This window comes from Toxotes jaculatrix, chromosome 4 (assembly GCF_017976425.1).
Source record: "Toxotes jaculatrix isolate fToxJac2 chromosome 4, fToxJac2.pri, whole genome shotgun sequence".
NCBI lineage: Eukaryota > Metazoa > Chordata > Actinopteri > Toxotidae > Toxotes > Toxotes jaculatrix.
In genome coordinates this window covers 5,024,474-5,041,762 of record NC_054397.1, presented here as the reverse complement: position 1 = coordinate 5,041,762, position 17,289 = coordinate 5,024,474, and the positions used below count along the sequence as shown (strand labels likewise).

The 17,289-nt window shown below is 42.7% G+C and overlaps 1 protein-coding gene across 1 annotated transcript in view; it reads right to left on the bottom strand.

Moving 5' to 3' along the window:
* Positions 1 to 4,075: 4,075 nt before the first annotated feature.
* The window catches only part of LOC121181194 (collagen alpha-1(XI) chain-like), a 33,022-nt gene continuing 19,808 nt past the window's right edge, over positions 4,076 to 17,289 (bottom strand). The window contains exons 27-66 of the mRNA XM_041037029.1: positions 17,217 to 17,270; positions 16,756 to 16,800; positions 16,391 to 16,552; positions 16,223 to 16,276; positions 16,062 to 16,115; positions 15,929 to 15,973; positions 15,502 to 15,555; positions 15,342 to 15,386; positions 15,206 to 15,259; positions 14,506 to 14,559; positions 14,352 to 14,405; positions 14,140 to 14,247; positions 13,938 to 14,027; positions 13,804 to 13,857; positions 13,519 to 13,626; positions 12,798 to 12,905; positions 12,644 to 12,697; positions 12,489 to 12,542; positions 11,505 to 11,612; positions 11,294 to 11,347; positions 11,128 to 11,181; positions 10,983 to 11,036; positions 10,834 to 10,887; positions 10,576 to 10,683; positions 9,813 to 9,866; positions 9,235 to 9,288; positions 9,047 to 9,100; positions 8,752 to 8,805; positions 8,562 to 8,669; positions 8,414 to 8,467; positions 8,208 to 8,261; positions 8,015 to 8,122; positions 7,657 to 7,710; positions 7,499 to 7,534; positions 7,334 to 7,387; positions 6,930 to 7,236; positions 6,575 to 6,687; positions 6,317 to 6,385; positions 5,143 to 5,376; positions 4,076 to 5,058 (exon numbers count right to left, since the gene is read on the bottom strand). Coding sequence (XP_040892963.1) covers positions 4,912 to 5,058; positions 5,143 to 5,376; positions 6,317 to 6,385; positions 6,575 to 6,687; positions 6,930 to 7,236; positions 7,334 to 7,387; positions 7,499 to 7,534; positions 7,657 to 7,710; positions 8,015 to 8,122; positions 8,208 to 8,261; positions 8,414 to 8,467; positions 8,562 to 8,669; positions 8,752 to 8,805; positions 9,047 to 9,100; positions 9,235 to 9,288; positions 9,813 to 9,866; positions 10,576 to 10,683; positions 10,834 to 10,887; positions 10,983 to 11,036; positions 11,128 to 11,181; positions 11,294 to 11,347; positions 11,505 to 11,612; positions 12,489 to 12,542; positions 12,644 to 12,697; positions 12,798 to 12,905; positions 13,519 to 13,626; positions 13,804 to 13,857; positions 13,938 to 14,027; positions 14,140 to 14,247; positions 14,352 to 14,405; positions 14,506 to 14,559; positions 15,206 to 15,259; positions 15,342 to 15,386; positions 15,502 to 15,555; positions 15,929 to 15,973; positions 16,062 to 16,115; positions 16,223 to 16,276; positions 16,391 to 16,552; positions 16,756 to 16,800; positions 17,217 to 17,270 — 3,237 coding nt within the window. The 3' untranslated portion in view covers positions 4,076 to 4,911. The remainder of the gene's footprint in view (positions 5,059 to 5,142; positions 5,377 to 6,316; positions 6,386 to 6,574; positions 6,688 to 6,929; positions 7,237 to 7,333; positions 7,388 to 7,498; positions 7,535 to 7,656; positions 7,711 to 8,014; positions 8,123 to 8,207; positions 8,262 to 8,413; positions 8,468 to 8,561; positions 8,670 to 8,751; positions 8,806 to 9,046; positions 9,101 to 9,234; positions 9,289 to 9,812; positions 9,867 to 10,575; positions 10,684 to 10,833; positions 10,888 to 10,982; positions 11,037 to 11,127; positions 11,182 to 11,293; positions 11,348 to 11,504; positions 11,613 to 12,488; positions 12,543 to 12,643; positions 12,698 to 12,797; positions 12,906 to 13,518; positions 13,627 to 13,803; positions 13,858 to 13,937; positions 14,028 to 14,139; positions 14,248 to 14,351; positions 14,406 to 14,505; positions 14,560 to 15,205; positions 15,260 to 15,341; positions 15,387 to 15,501; positions 15,556 to 15,928; positions 15,974 to 16,061; positions 16,116 to 16,222; positions 16,277 to 16,390; positions 16,553 to 16,755; positions 16,801 to 17,216; positions 17,271 to 17,289) is intronic.

Here is a 17,289-nt window from a genome sequence, read left to right as displayed (position 1 = left end):
ACTTTTTCTGCACTTTGAGGTCCAGCACAAATCATTCAGTTAAAAATTGCCATTAGACAAAAAAAAGACAGGACTTTATCTCTCCATATGACAAGATTATAAATTAGACTGCATAAACTTTCTCCCTCAACATCTGATGTGAAGTTGGGAAACTGCAATACTTTTGGCTTGTCAGACAAACTCCATGTTCCAACACAGAAATAAAGACTCAGAGGAGGGGGCACAGTGTCCACTTACCTTGCACGAGTAGACCGTAAACAGCAGCTGCAGCACACAAAGGACTTCAGGTCGACCCATCACCATCCTTTTCTCTCCTTCAGGTCTCCCCTGTCTTGGCCCAGGTTTCGTTCACCCCAGGCATAAAAAATCAAAACTCGCTGTGACCCTGCAGAGCACTTAGGAGACTCTGACGTCTACCCCACGTACCACTGGGGACTGTACACCTCCCTTACTTAGCCTCAGGGCTATGGACTTCTGTAATGGCAGGTCTGGAGTTACTGAATCCCCTCTAGCTGTGGAAGAAGAACACAGTGCTGGTGTTAGCCGCATGCTGAGGAAAACCACACAGGCACCAACTGTAGAGGACAACTGTCTTGAAGAAGGTGAAAGAGGGGGCGTTGGGAAGGAGGAGCTGGAGAACAGGATGATTATCTGTTACGTCCACACAGGCAGTAGATACACAGTTAGTTAATGGGGATGTGGGTGTACTTGTGAGCGACAGATTGGATGTGAGATAGTACTGTTGGTTTTGGCCTCATTAAGTTACACTATAGAACTAGTGAGCAAATAACTGGTTTTAGATTTGTGAAACCTTTATTATATTAGTGAAAACACAAAAAAGGACGAGTTCACTGCTTTTTCCCCATCCAGACCACACCAGACCAGATCCACTTCAAAAACCACTAGACCCGATACATGTAAAACATAAAGTACAGATTAAAAAAGGCTGACTGTTGCTTCTCTGGGTTAATGCGGTCCGTATTTCATAAGTCTAACTATAGTGGTTTTTGAGTTAGATCTGGTTTCATGTGTTGTAGATGTGAAAAACACTGAAATTTCACAATAGTAAATGAATGAAAGCAGGAATTCACTTCCAAATCACCAAAACCACCACACTTAAATTTTTCAGATTTGGACTGGAAAATCCCAGACGAGACAGAGACTCTTTAGGATACACTTTCAGACTAGGGAAACTTTTGTTATGTGAAAACCATAGACTATAAAACATGGACGTAGCACCCGTGACGTCACCCACTGGTTTCGGGGAGTCGGTTTTGTGACCAAACCATGGGCATTTGAGCTGCGCCATCTTGGATTTTAGTGGGAGTGTACTTTCCATATCTGGCGTAGAGGCGGTTACTCTATGGGTCAGCCGGCCGAGAACTCGGCCACTTAGATCGGAGCAACCGAGCTAGCCTAAGGCTAATCAGCTAGGCTAACAAGCTAAGCGGCAGCTACACGCTACATCCACCACACGACAGTCCCCGAGTCCGACCCGACTAGCTCGACCCCGTGTAACCGCGACATACAGCATACAACAGAGATCATAATGTTGTTGCTGTGTTTTAAACATGACTGATCATGATCTAATCTTATTATTATTATTATTATTATTATTAATTATAACAAAAAAAAATAATAATATATTAAAATATTTAATATTTACCGGCTTTCACCGCTGCCTCCATCCACTACCCACTTACAGTTACAGCAGCACACAAACAACAGCAGCCGCTTACTGACGGTGGCTGCTCTGTCCATGCAATGTCGGACTTTTTAAACAGAAAAATGAGACGAAATAAAATTGTAGCCTAGTATCCCCTCTGAGAGCACGGAACACACCGCAACAGCGCCCCTAACATTAGCTGCTTCGGTCCTCTATCTGTATCAGCAGCGACCATAAATCGGCAATGAAGTCATAAGCCAGCGGTAAAATATGCTAATACATGCTAATTAGTGCAAGCATCCAGGTAAAATGGTGAGAAATTTACTTACCGACGACGGTTGGTTAATACAGTCCACACTACAACAAGCCATATTGTCACAAAAACCTATCCGAACATTGGCAAACAAACACGGACACTGCAGCCCCTGTCAACCGCCGGAGGTAGCCGGAGGCCTCTGGATGTAGCCGCCTAGCCCAGCCGATCTTTTCGCAAAGAGCCAACTGCCAGAGCCTGTCTATGGGGCAGTCACTCAACGTAACCACGCCCTAATTTATATAAGAATTTTAAGCCTAAATAACACTAAAACGGTTGTGGTACAAAAAAAAATCACCCCCCACAGTGTTCGCGGAGGTGGAAACTATTAATAGAGACCAAAAACTAAAAATGTACCAGGCTGTAAATATATTTTTTTATGCTGTAAAGTTGGCTGTTTTAACATGGGGTCAATGGAGAATTGCTCGCTTCTGGAGCCAGACCCCAGCGGCAGCCGATCCTCACCGCTGAAACCTACAACTCCCCCCTTGGTGAAAACGCAAAAAAATAGCGATGGTATGCCTCAAAGTTTGTTAACCATCCATGATCAGTATAATATGGCTCAGTAACAACTGGCCTTGGCTATTGCAGGCGCGGAGGCATAAAAACTCGAAACCACATTGGGCTAGGTCCAGTGTTGGAGTGTTGTGGTTTGAAAACCACAGCACTCTCTATTATCGCTTCTCCGCCTTACCTAACTGCCGAGCCGGAAGCTAGCGTTTGCATCGTAAATTATGCTATTCATTAGCATATGGCTAACGTTCAACCTATTAGCATGAAAATTTGATCGACTGTTGGGACCTGGTTCGAGTTAGATAACCACCAAAGCTATCGTTTCATTCTCTAAGTGCCTACACAACATTTTTCTTTTTTATCTAATAGTTGTTGAAAAAATTTTGGACCAGCGGCCATGACAGACAAACCGACATTGCTATCAAAGCTACATCTCAAGTGACTTCAGCTCAAATGAAGGATGAGATTAAACTTTTCTTTTACCTTTTGCTTCGCTTTTCCATTTTCTCCGTGTACAATGGCTCTTAAGTATAAAAAAAAATGAATAAATTATTTAAGTACTGGACTTATACTTTCTTAACGAATGGCTGTGTTGCACTTCAAAGAGGACATATATGCCGATCCCCCAAGCTAGGTCCCACTCTGCGTGTAGTTAAACATGATGTGCCTGTCTTTCATGTCATGTCATCTATATTTCATCGCTGAAAATTAGCGGCTAAACGCTCCTGGATGAGCTGCGTTCATGCGCTTCCTCTCATTAAAGTTTCACCATCACTGGAAATACCCCCTGTTACATGTACTCCAGATGTCGGTGTACAGAAGAACAGGGAGAGTTGAGGGTCACCATAAAAGGTGGACGAAGGAAGACTGGGGCAGGGAGAGAGGGATACTCTGCTCAAACTGCAGAGCACACACACACATACACACCCTCAATACAATATTTTACTTGACAGTGGAAAATGATGAGAAACCTGGCTTCATGTCAACCAAAGTCGAGGCCTCTGCCAGACATTAAGGAATGCTCTCCAACTTAATCTGATATTTTTTTAAAAGCAAGTACAAGGACCTTTTAATTTAAAAACCAGTTTAGTCCTGTGTACTGTTGACCTGAGGAAGTTATTCATGCCAACCCTGACAATTTAAACTCCCCGTATTCTACACTTAAAGCAATTTGGAGATGGTTGGTTCAAAATGTAGTAATAGGATTTTAATTTTGATAAAGGTGTTTCAAATGCATTATATGTGATCATCATGCATCCTATAACCATCTTTAAAATGCTATATGAATAGTGGGAACAAGGTCAAGATCAAATGCAAACAGTAGTTGTTGAGCTATTTCAGTCTGGGCCACAGCGGTGGATCAGATAACCAAATAACCAACCAGCACTGCCATCCCTAAAAATAGTTTTGACATGCATTATGTGTGTTTATCACGCAGTCTAGAACAACACATCAAAGTGCAGACCTAAAACAGAGCATACCTACGAGGGCCTGTCCTGGTTGGAGAGCTGCAGCAGGTGTGTCTGCCCGCTTCTGTAATCTTTCCTCAACACTTGCATTCAATAAAACTAAATCTCATCATATTAACTTAAATGTACATTATGTACTTTTATTAAAATATGTTACTCAGTCACTTCCCCACACAACTATGCACAGAAAGACCTTGAGGCAATCATGTACCACAGTTTGGTTTGTTACGTAGAAATAAAAATATAAAACAAGGCTTCACAATATTAAAAAAAAAAAAAATGCACTGCCCCTGTTCCCTTTTACAAAGAAATGTACTCCGCAGGGAGCTACATAATAGCACCATGATGACTTACACTCCAATATACATCACATAACAGATAATTATAACAACAAAATTACAACAACAAACAAAAACAACACAACAAATTGAGGTTTGATGATGACACAGAACAACATGGTAGGTGAATGCTGCTGAAATATGATGTCTAAGTATTTTTGACAGTGATTCACTGATCGTAATATCAGGAAAGATTGTGTATGATTATGTATGTATGGGAAGTGGCTGCACAGATCAATAAGTGTATGAGTAGACATGGATCAATCTGCGAGAGCACCACTCACTCCTACAAAGAGGAGAGAGGAAAAAAACAGTGTAACTGAGGTTACTGAAGGTTTGGCAGTCAATAAATGTGTGCACTTTTCTTGAAAAACAGTATGTGAGACAGCTGTGAGAAAGTACAAGATGAATGTATGAATTAATGAGTTTGAGCGAATGAATGTGTGTATAAAAGAATTCATGTTTAGATGAAGGAACACTGTTGTAGGTAAATCGACTTATAAATATGTGGCACCAGGTAAGTCTGGAATGTAGTTTTCTCCCTGCATGTAAAAAGTGTCCATGGCTCTTTTTCCTATTAAATTACTCTTGCTGTAAGCTCCACTGGCTCGGTTAGCCGTTGTAGCAGACCGGGCCAACTTGGAAACCAAATTTCTGGTTCCCATTTCCAAAATCGGACACAGCCACGTCAACGATGGGGAGCGTGTTGGACAGCGGAGCGTCAAATTCCAACACAGTCCTCTCCTGCCCTGAGCGTGTCTGTGGGAGGGAAACACAATCACACAATCAGAAAACGTGTGGGTGTATGTGTTCACACTCAATACTTATATCTGTATTACTCACCTGACACCCGTCGTACAGTGCATTGATGTAATGTGTGTTCTCGTGTGTCAGCTCCTCCCCGTTGCTGCCTCTGAAGCGCAGTGCATGTTCATAGCCGTAGGTGGCGGTGTGCAGCCAAGCGGCAGAGTTGAGGCAGTTGTAGGTGAAGGTCTGCTTGGCTGTGACACTCAGCAGCTTCAAGAAGTTAAACTGGACTATATGGACTGGAACACCATCTGACCCAGTGTAGGAAAACTGGAGAAGAACACCAGAATCACACACACATAAGCATAATGTCCAGGACAAATAAAGTAGACAAAATGAAGAACACAGAAAGATAATTGTGTGCGCATGTTTGTACCATTTACCAAATTTAATTAAAAGCTAAAATGTCAACCTGCTGGAGGCACTAGAAGCCAGGGAAACACAAAAGCTAGTAGGATTCATCCTCTGGAGAACATAAATATCTGTACATACATTTCATGGCTACCCATTCAATATCTGTTGAGATATTTCAGTCCGGACCAAATGAAAACTGATAGGTGGAAATATTTATAATGTTTTAACATAATTTTAAAGGGAGTTGCAGCATAAATGCAAACTATGTAAGATTCAATCAGCCTCACTCACTTGAAAATAACTGCAAAGAGAAGAAAAATCTCCTATAATTGGTGGAATTGCAACTATAACAGTTACAAGATGACCTGATGAAACGTTACCTGTTCAGTGTAATAAAGCTTGGGAGCTATAATCCAAAAGGGCGAAAAAGGGCAAAGTTCCCCATTTGCATTTAAAAATTTGCATTAGAAAATTAGCTGAAACTTGTTAGTATCTGCGTCTGTGTAGCAGCCTCAGGTCAGCTCATTACTGTTATGATCTAATTGCTGCCAAAAGTCTGGCTTCAGTTGATGTGGTGGTTTTGTCTTCATCATAAAAACTGAGCAGCATTTTTAAACACCCTGGAGAACTGTATCTGCCAAATGCTGCTTTGAAAATTCCCTTGATAAAATGAAGTGCCTTTTTAGAGCTGACAAATGCTTCTATCTGGCATTCAACCAAGTGTGTCCCACATTTGCAGCAGTATTTATAATTGTGATTAAACTATTTCACATTTGAAATTCTTTTCTGTGAAGTGTTGTATAAAAACACACTCTATCACACATTCATAGCATGCAAAATGATCCTGTTCATGTACCTGTTTTCCTTTCCTGAATTTACTGTACCACATGCCTTGCTTTTCCCCTTTCCAGGCAGCTAACTTCACCTGATGGGAAATAAAAACAAAAATCGGTTTGAAGTTAGCCGACTCAACACACAGATGATGATTAAATGACGTTTAATCTCTCGCTGAGTCATTCAGCTTTTGGCAAAGGCTCCTGCTGGCTTTGAACAGTTTATCAAATGCTCAAAAAAGCAATTGTGTGTGCGTGTGTGTTTCTGCATGTAAACTAACCGACTGGAACTTCTTGTCAGGGTACAGACAAGTCTCTCCCTGTGCAGTGAAATTACAAAACACTTTGAAGGAGTCTCTATGGCAACCCTGGTTGGGATCTATCCAGTACTCACCTACAGAGAGAGAGAGAGAGAGAGGGAGAGGGGGGCAGAGGGGTCAAAAAACTCAATGCTAATACTTCTGTCAACAACAAAAACACCAAAGAGCAACAAATCCTGCAGATACGGGATTAGATGGCGAACAAAACAGAGATACAGAGAGCTAGAGAGAGAAAAAACTGAGAGAAAATGAGTCAAGACATGCAGGCAGACAGCTGTGAGAAACAGATGGCCAGAAATACAAACTGATAAAGTACCGCTGGGGAGCTCTGGGTTGAGGAGCCAGAGCTCCTTGCAGGTGCGAGCTGGGCTGTGGTACGTCCCTTGTGGGTTACGCAGACCTTCCACCTCCACTTTCATAGAAGACAGAGATGCAAACACTTCCTCCATGCCTTGGCCCTCCTTCTCCTTCATCCAATCTGCCTGGTCCCCCTGCATCCATTCCTCCTCTCCGCCAGCTACTGCCTCCTCCTCCTGTTCAAGTGCAGCACCATCTACCAAGGCGTGGGTTCTCCTTCTCCTTCCTCGCTCTGGCAGAGGGACCATTCCAACTGCTGGCAGTCCCTGAGGGGAGGAGACGAGAGGAGAGGTCACACATAGCTAAATATAAGTAAATGAGGAGTTACTGAATGTGCTAAATGTCTGTAAAAAAAAAACTCACTGGTGGTCCTGGAGGTCCTGCAGGTCCAGTGTCTCCTCTGGGGCCAATCGGACCCTAAATAAACACACACACGCACACACACACACACACACACACACGAAGTAGTAGTGTAATGTAATAGCACTGAACAATCATATACAATAAAACAATGAGAATCAAAGTTACCTGGTTTCCTTTCGAGCCCTTTACACCAATAGCACCCTGTGAGAGAGATAAGTTGTTGAAACAGAGATACTATGAGTGACATTCCAGCAAATTCTATGCTAACAGTGGTGTTGCATATTTGTAGGTCGTGTACTGTCATGACAATCCTGTGTACTCACAGACAAGCCCGTGGGGCCGGGGGGACCAGGGGGACCTAGTGGGCCAACTGGACCCTGATATTAAGCACAAAAAGAAACAAAACAAATCATATCACTAACTAGAATGAGACTGGGAAGAATAAGGCTGGAATTATGATTTATTTTTCTTATTGCCTTATCTCCTAAACCTGCTAGGGGCCCTGCCTATACCAAAAACTGAACCATGAATCCAAAACCATGCTATATAACAGTGACACACCTAACATAATGTGAGGGCATGAAATCAAATGACCACAAATCAACTAACAAAACCTGCAAGCAGATTGCCTACATTGCCTGCTTGGTAATCCAGGTTTATGTGTGTGTATATTTGTAGCACCTCATCTCCTTTTGGACCAGGTAGTCCTTGGTTTCCTGGCAGTCCTCTGTCACCCTTCTCTCCAATGTCCCCTGGTGGCCCTATCAGACCTATTAGACCACCATGACCCTGCACAGATACCACAAATGAGATCAAGGTCAAAGTCACAGTTATGAGCAGAGTAAATATTTATGCATGTACGGTATAGACGCACCTTGTCTCCCTTCTTGCCAGGGTCACCCTTTAGCCCTGGTAGTCCTGGTGGACCCTGAGAAGATGAAGTCAAACACAAGTTGTGCATTTAAAAACCCACAAGATCGACACCACTCTCACCATTCTGTTCTATGAATATAAGTGTTTCCAGGTTTTGTGCTAAGCTAAGCTAATTGGATGCTGGTTACAGGTTTACAGTATATTTACCATGGGACCTGGCGGTCCTGTCTGTCCAGGAGGTCCATTTAAACCCTGCTCACCCTGAGAGAAAGACACGAAGACAGAAATGATTTCCTGACCGTCATTGTTTTTCTGCTTCTCTGATTTGTCCTGTGCTTTCATTAAACTAACTTACAGCAGGGCCGGGAATCCCTCTTAGACCCTGGGGGCCAGGCTTGCCAGGATGTCCCTGGGGACCTACGGGCCCTGTTTTGCCTATTGGACCCTCCAAACCAGCAGCACCCTGAAACAAACAGAGAACAGGATGAGCTTCAGAAACTGTTAAGATTCAAAAGTTACAACTCAAAGAGTTTTTTCTTACTCACCTTCGCTCCTTTCAGGCCTGCCTTTCCTTCCTTCCCGGGTTTCCCCAAGTGGCCCTGAAGAATATTTTAAAACATTTTAACCTGAATCTGTCATAAAGATACACTCACGCACAAATACACACACACACACACACAGACTGTAAAAATACATTAAGAAGAATAAAACCAAACTCATAAAACTAGGGGGAGATTGTTTAATTTTTTACTTAATCTAAGAGGAAATAGAAAATGAAGATTCTGGGTGCATTAGAGGTGCATGCAGGCACTGAAACATAGACACAAAAAACACACACACCCTTCGCCCAGGAGGTCCAGGTGGTCCAGGTTCTCCTGCTGCCCCTGGTGGTCCCTGAGAAATTTATAGAAACGGGTTACATGGCCAGTCATTATAGTGTTTGCTGACAGCACATTTAATGCTTGTGAATAAAAGAATATCATGGATGTCAGAGCGTATGGTGCATGATGTAGAGGAGAGGGGCTCACAGATTTTCCAGGGTCTCCTGTGTCTCCTTTAGACCCGGGCAGACCATCCACACCCTGACGGGGGAAAAAAATGGTGGGAAGTGCAAATTTTGAACAGAAAATAAAGTTGAATATGTCTTAATGATAAAACAAGAGTTTTAGTAGTAGTAAAACAAAAAAGTTCAAGATTGCTTGCTGGTTGGTCCATTTTAATTGTCTCCTAAATGAGATTTGTGGAGTAAGTGAATGTACTAAATTTCTGTGCTCACACAACTTTGTCTCCTCTCTAAATTATACTGAATATATGGCAGTTCTGTGTATAAATCTTTGATTTATGTCATTTGAAAGTCTGGCTTATTCCTCATTTTCCTTATAAATCTTCAGGAATTGCATATTACACAGCAAACTGCTCCTGCAAATACAATGACATCCTACGATAAAGGAAAATGATGTGTTCTAGTGCAGCTAAAGATCATTTTGATCAGCTTTGCTCTCATAATTGGACAAGAGAGTTCCATAACATGAGAAATGTGAATTAGAAGAAAATGATGAATAGAAGAAAAAGAGGGGGCAAAGGAGGACAAAGAGCAGGAACTCACATTGGGTCCAGCCTCTCCCTGCTGTCCGAGGTCCCCTGTGAGACCTATAGGACCCTGAGGGAGAGAGAGAGAGAGAGAGCTTGAGCTTGTAATACTGTATATGATAAAGTAGGATATAAATGTGTTTTGAATTATGTACAGCCACAAAAGCCAGAGAGCAGCAACTACAGAGGCAGGAAAGTGGGGACAGTTTGGTCGACAAACTGTTTTACCAAATAGATTGTATTTTATTCCTTTTTGAGCTGATTATTTTCTCTGGATTATTTTAAAGAGGGAAAAATATCTAATAAATGTGTTCCTTCTGTAAGAAAATGAATTTTATTTTATTTTATTAAGTCCAGCCCATTGTTTACAGAGATTAAATGCATTGCTGTTTTACTAGGTGTCTGTCTGACTGTGTTCTGTTAAAATTCTTTGACAACTGAGTGCTACTCAGGTTTGTAGTTACTGAAATTTTAAAAAGATGTTTTCACAGAATTTATACATTTCTATGGCATAATAATTGTATACATAGTGAAACAGATGTCAAAATATCAGATTTCGCTCTTTACTCAGTTTTGATCAAATATTTAATTACTGCTTTACTTTACATTCCTAGGGCAGTGCACAGTACAGTATGTTATGGTATCATAAACTGTGCTCAAGTTCACTGAACAGCATTATATAGGCTTATACTGTATTACAGTGCTTTGTGATGTGTTGTATAGTACATAACAGCAGAGTATTGAAGACTGTTAAGGTTTTTGGTTTGAGTGTTTCTCACAGAATTGCCCTTGGCTCCATCCTCCCCTGGGGGGCCCCTGGCTCCTGGAGGACCAGCTGCTCCTGGAAGGCCCGTATCTCCCTTCTCCCCCTGGTCTCCTTTTCCTCCCTAAAGTAACAAAGGAGCAGAGTGAGATATAAAGCAGGCTGAGGCAGAGGAGAACAATGAAAGAACCTTAAAAAAATTGAAGATCGAGGGAGCAAGGTTGAAGTTGTCTTTGATCAAAAAAAAAGAAGAAAAGAAAGCAAGCAAACTCACGAGCCTTCCTGGAACACCAGCTGGTCCAGGGTCACCTGCCTCACCATCCTCCCCCTAAAACAGAAACAAGAAGTGGGGACAGAGATCAATTATTTGGGAAGGAACATCGTAATATGCATCTGAAAGGTGTGATGATCAGTTTTTCTTACCTTCTCTCCAACAATGCCGGGCTGTCCTACCACCCCTGGTCGACCACTTGGACCCTGTGCAGCACAGAGATCATAGTATTTTTTTCCAAATTCAAAACAAGTGCTTGACCTAATGAGGATGCATCAACACGTCTGTATGACTTACCTGCCCCCCAACAGGTCCTTGAGGGCCATTGGGGCCTTGTTGCCCAGGTGGGCCCTAAAACCAGGTATGTGATGTGGCAGAAATAACAATTATTCATTAATTGGTGTAAATGAACGAAAATGTTTTGTAAATAAAAGATGGATCTTTAAACAGGATATGAGCTCACCATTAGTCCCACATGTCCACTCTCACCCTTTTCTCCAGGTAGGCCCGGCATGCCCTTGGGACACACACACACACACACACACACACACACACACACACACACACACACACACAGGGGATTAAGAGGATTAGTGTTGAACTCCAAGGTCACTCCATCTTTTCAGAAGATATCACTTCAATGGTCTGAAGCCTGACTTCTGAACAAATCTCACCTGTAATCCTATTGGCCCTTTAGACCCCTTGAAGCCGCGGAGTCCCTCATCTCCTTTCGGACCATACATGCCCTGCTGGCCCCGGGGACCTGGCAGTCCATCCATACCCTACAACAGAGAAAAAAGACAAAGAGCAAGAATTTTTTTTGTAACTTTGAAATGATTAAAGGTCACATGAAATGGTATTTTTTTTCTTATATGATAACAATAGTTGACCCAGACCCACAGCTGTCACCTGTAAGTGGACCAGATGTGGGTCAAATGCCGATCTGTGTCATACATTCGTCTCCTGTATGAAATGGCTGTTCTCCCGCAGTGCTGCATTCTTAAGAACTTTATCATCCATCTTTCTTTAGAGAGCACACTTGCTGTCTACTGCTATTTATCACCCTGCCATTTTCACACTTGGGTTCATCGCTCTTGCCCGTGTACGTGCTGTGGATGCTTTAACACTGGGTAGAATGGCGCTAAAGTTTCTTTATGTTGTGGCTGATTTCTTAAAGTCATCTAAAGAAAAGTCATATTTAAGTAACCGGAGTAGGAGATTAGAGAAACCTGAGTTCTCCAAGGTTGATTTCTTGGCCATGTTTTTTTTCTCTCTACAAGCCAACGAAATAGGTTGGTTTCTGCTGCTGAAAATTTGAGATTTGAACATAGGGTAAATTCAGATAGAGAGTTCAGAGGACAAAGGTTGGGTGGTGGGGGAGAAATCAGATTACTGATTTGCTGCATGTATACAGAGATGTACAGTAACCAAGTCACTACATTGTATGTAAACATGTTCTCCAATAACCTGTGTAACCTGCTTTTTCTGAGTAACCTGGTGTCTTGATGTAAATGACTGAGGATGAAAAACAGCACAAAACAATTCAGTTTTTCATTAAATGAAATTTTAACTTTTGGGATTCAGGCGTTTCTCATTAGGTCTCTGCTACAAGACACTGAACAAAAATACACAGAGTACAGAATGAACAGAGGACTCACCGGGAGTCCTGGCTGACCAATGGGCCCTTGAGTGCCAGTGGGGCCTGGGGGGCCCTGTGGACAGTGAGAGAGTGAGTGACATTCAGACATGATGAGAGCTCCTCTGACTATGGAGTACAGTTCACATTGATGTACTTCTACAGCTGTACACTCACTGCTTCCCCTTTGTCTCCTTTGCTGCCTTTCTGCCCAGGGCCTCCCTGCTCTCCCTGTGGACACACACACACATAGAGGACGGACACTTTATTACCACAGCACAAACACACACACACTCACACCCTCACAGACTTACAGAGACCCACAGATTACCTTATCACCGTCATCTCCTGGAGGTCCTGCTGGACCCATAGCACCAAGCATCCCTCCAGGTCCCTGCTCTCCATCCTGACCAGCCGGTCCAATAGGACCCTTCTCTCCCTGAGACACAAATGTACACATGTAACAGGTGTTATTCTGCATACAAACTATAAACACATGGATAAACTACTGAGCCAGCCAAAGACTGATAACCTTAATGTGTGTTTTTATTTCCATCCATACTGATATACACTCACCCAGCACTTCATAAGGAATACCTGTATCTAAATATTGTTGCAGACCATGTGCATCACTGTATGGCCAAAATGTACTCATCTTCTAATGCCTACTTCCAACATGATAATGTCGCCTAGTCACAAAGCAAAAGTTGTCTCAAACTGGTTTCGTGAAAAAGACAATGGGTTCAGTGAACTGGCAGCATGAACGTGCAGCTGTCAAATCTGCAGAAATGACGTGATGCAAACATGTCAGCAACGACCAGAATCTGAAACGAATGTTTCCAACGTCTTGTGGGATCAGTGCTACAAAGAACTGAGGCTTGTTGTTATTGTTCCTAACAAAGTGCTTGGTGAGTGTACATCATGTGCATGAAAGAATAAATGCGTGTCAATGAAATGCAATATTACTGAAAACAAACAAACTCTACTGGGAGGTGATAATTAAAAAACTATGACAAACTTTAAAATAGAAATAAAGAGTCAGATATAATTACAGGCTCCCCCTTCTCTCCCATTGGTCCAGGTCCTCCGATTGGTCCGGCCCGCCCCGGCTGTCCGATGGCACCAGCTGGTCCCGGAGCGCCCCTCTCACCTGTTGCACCCTATGCACAGAAAGTACAACACGTTGGCCCCTGCACTTCTTGACAAATAAAAGCCCTGAAGTAATACAAGCCAAGTTTGTATATATACATAACTGAAGAAATATGCTTTTCATTTTCATCACAAACAAAAAACAGATTTTAGAAAGCATGAGCATGAACTGCAGAAACAAAACTCACTATGGCTCCCGGGAGTCCTGTAGGTCCTGATCCTCCTTTCAGACCAGGAGGCCCCTGGAAAGATCATTTGTATTATTTAGAATATTAAATAATCAAATAATTTATTTGGAGTATGGTCTGTTTCTGTGTGTTACCATAATTCCAGGTGCTCCTCGGCTCCCCCTGAACCCTTTTAGTCCTGGAGGACCGTTCTTTCCAGGTGTCCCGGGCAAACCTGGGTCACCCTGAGGAAAAAAAACAACAACAACAAAACAAACATTGTTAAATCAAAACACAAATAATGACTCTACTGTATGAAATGATAATGATCAGTGTGACACAACTGTGTGGACCCACCTTTCCACCCTCCTTCCCAGCAGCCCCAGGTAAACCATGCTCTCCAGGTACCCCTGGTGCCCCTGGGTGACCTCGGTCCCCAGTTGGGCCAGGCTCTCCTGATTTGCCCTGAAACGTATGGAATTGATTGGGTCAATTACACCAATGCAGACATGAACCACAAGGGAGGAGAAAAATTACCTGACAGAAGGGATTTGCATTTTTGAGCTCACCTGTGGCCCCACAACACCTGAGGGTCCAGGAGGTCCTGTCTTTCCTTGGAAGCCCTGCAGTGACAGAAAAGATGTGTAGAAAACATATTCTTGTGTGTGCGTGTGTGGCGAAGAAAAAGTGAAGTAACTGACGACCTCTTAAGACTTCACTCACCGGCTCTCCTCTTTGACCTGGGTGCCCTGGAAGCCCGTCCTTCCCAGCTGGACCCTACACATACAAACATAAATACACACACACCAAGATGAAGGAGAAACTGATGGGGACTCAGTCCATGGAATGTCTTTAAAGTTAAAGATGAGGGGACAAAAATGGTGTGAGCTGAGCTGTCTAATATTCAAAATATAAATTCAACAACTGTCCCCTGCAGGCCACTGTAGGCGACTCATAGTATTTGACTAGGATTTCTTCCCAGCGCATTCTCAGACAGAAAAACTGCACAATTCTGACCAAGATCCCCACCTGAAACAGTATGAAATGTTCGTGCCATGCAAGCTGCACCACAACAAAATACCATTACCCTCCAAGCCACAATATAAAGCAATCACAAAGCTTTTTTTTTCCCATAATGGTACTACCTGCCATTCCTCCTTTTATATGCTTGGTCAGGGACCGTGTAACATTTTTGGGACTGGAGAAAATCAGATACTCACTTAGAGGTCAAATTCATCTGTGTGCTAAGGTTTGGAACAAAACCTTAACAAAAAAAACTCAGAAAAACTAAATGTGACATGTTACAAAGACTCTAAAGTTTAAGGATTTTTCCATCAGAATGGTAATGGAACAGTTCAAAGTAAATAAAGTCTAAATTTGTGTATGTGTGTAAGTTTGTGAATGTGCATGTTTTGTCACTCACACTTGATCCTTTCGGCCCTGGCTCTCCGTTCCTTCCTTGTGGCCCTTGAGGTCCCTAAAAAACATAATGCGGCCAATATAACAGGCAATCAATCAGTCAATCAGTTGACTTCATGTATTATCAGTGTTTTTCTTACTCTCTCTCCAGGAGATCCTGGGGGCCCATCGTGTCCTGAGGCGCCCTATGAAAATGCGAGCAAGACGGAGAACATGGAGGGAAATAATGGTGTCAGTGTATTCATCCATCTGTAATGACTGATGAGGTGTTACTACTGGCTACAAGGAGAGTTAGCTGACCTTTTCTCCTGATTTCCCTGTAGGCCCTCTTGCCCCTCTGGCACCTCGTGCACCCTGTCGAAGAAGAAACATGAATGCTCACATATAATCTAAATGAGGGTGTATGCCGCTTCCTGAACACATTTTAACCAAGATAAAAGACCCTGGTGGAGCCTCTTGCTGAATCCAGACAAAATAATCCTTTTGGAGAATAACAGCAATGTAGTTCACAATATGGAGAGGAAAAAATCAACTTGTCAGATTTAGCAATTAAAGAGACATTCTGTAAGAAGACCCTTGAGTTAAAAAAGCTAATGGAAGATAGGATAGCTAGGAGGAGGGGGGGCAGGACATCAGCTCTCAATATCTAGTCAGCTGTCTGACCTCGTTTTAAAAGTGGATTTTATTACCTACTGAACTGGGGAATGTTTTGAGACATTGCACTTACATTTGGACCCCTCTGGCCTGCGGTTCCTGGTTGTCCTGCAGGACCCTGGGTAATAACACAAAAGATGGGACATTAATGGAAAATGTCTGATTTCCTGACATAGTATCATCACAATTTTAAACCCGCCACTCACTTTTTTCCCTTTTTCTCCTGGAGATCCCAGTGCACCAGGGAAGCCATCAGAACCCTGGGGAGGAGGGATCCACAACCATTCACTTTGGATGAACACTGTCCACTACATCTGTAACTTGTCTACATCAATTCAATTCAAAGTGTTTGTTTTATTTATTTTACCTTTGGCCCCTGTCGTCCCGTGTATCCTGGCAGCCCAGGAACTCCCAGTTTCCCCTGAAAAAGACAGACAGTGTGACCTATCCTGTTTTTCGTTTTTTGCACAAGATAAGATGAGAATATTTCCATCCATTATGATTAGGATTATACATGATAACATAAGCTTGATACCTTCTCTCCAGAAATACCAGAAGGGCCAAGTTCTCCTTGAGGACCCATCTGGCCTTTGGGCCCCTCAGGTCCATCTTCACCTCGGTTACCTGGAGCTCCATTGTCTCCAGTGTCCCCCTTTGCTCCCATCTCCCCCTTGGCCCCTGGGAAACCATCCTCTCCCTGCGGACAGAGCCAAGTGGAGGAGACAACAGAACAGACACAACAAACACAACAGTTTAATAGACAACATCAAACCACAGATGGAAGTAAAAAAAAAAAAAAATAGAATGCACTCTGTGCTTAAACTGTGGGGGTAACATGATATTTTCCGACAACAAAGCATCCTGATTGTGCACAGACTTTACCACATTTCTCTCTCTCACCTTTTCGCCTTTGCTTCCCTTTAATCCTCTGATTCCATCTGCTCCCTGTCAAACAGGAAGAGACACAACAAAACTGGAATCAACAAGAAAACAGAAAACGCACAATCTATTATTACTGGCTGATATGCATATCAAACTGCTGTCATGCTGACATATTTCTTCATACTCAGTTTATCTCCAGCAAGAACATCCTTCTATTCTCAGCTGAATCGGAAGTTAACGATTGGGTCAGGGCACTCCGACTTCAACATTATCATCCTGTCCTACCAATTTAAGGTCTGGTCTTTTTATGCCCTCACAGCTTGTAATACTTCTCGCCGTATGGTTTCAAATTCGGAACATTTGTTCTTTTCTATACCTACCATCTTCTCCAAATTTAAATAATAGTATGTTGTCTTGCTATTATTATATTGTCAGTGTGTATGTGGATCTCCAGTTGGATACCTCACTGTGTCCTGTACCTTAACTCCTCGTTGTCCGGGGTATCCAACAGGCCCCTGCACTCCTGGAGGACCCTACAAATGAAAGCACATG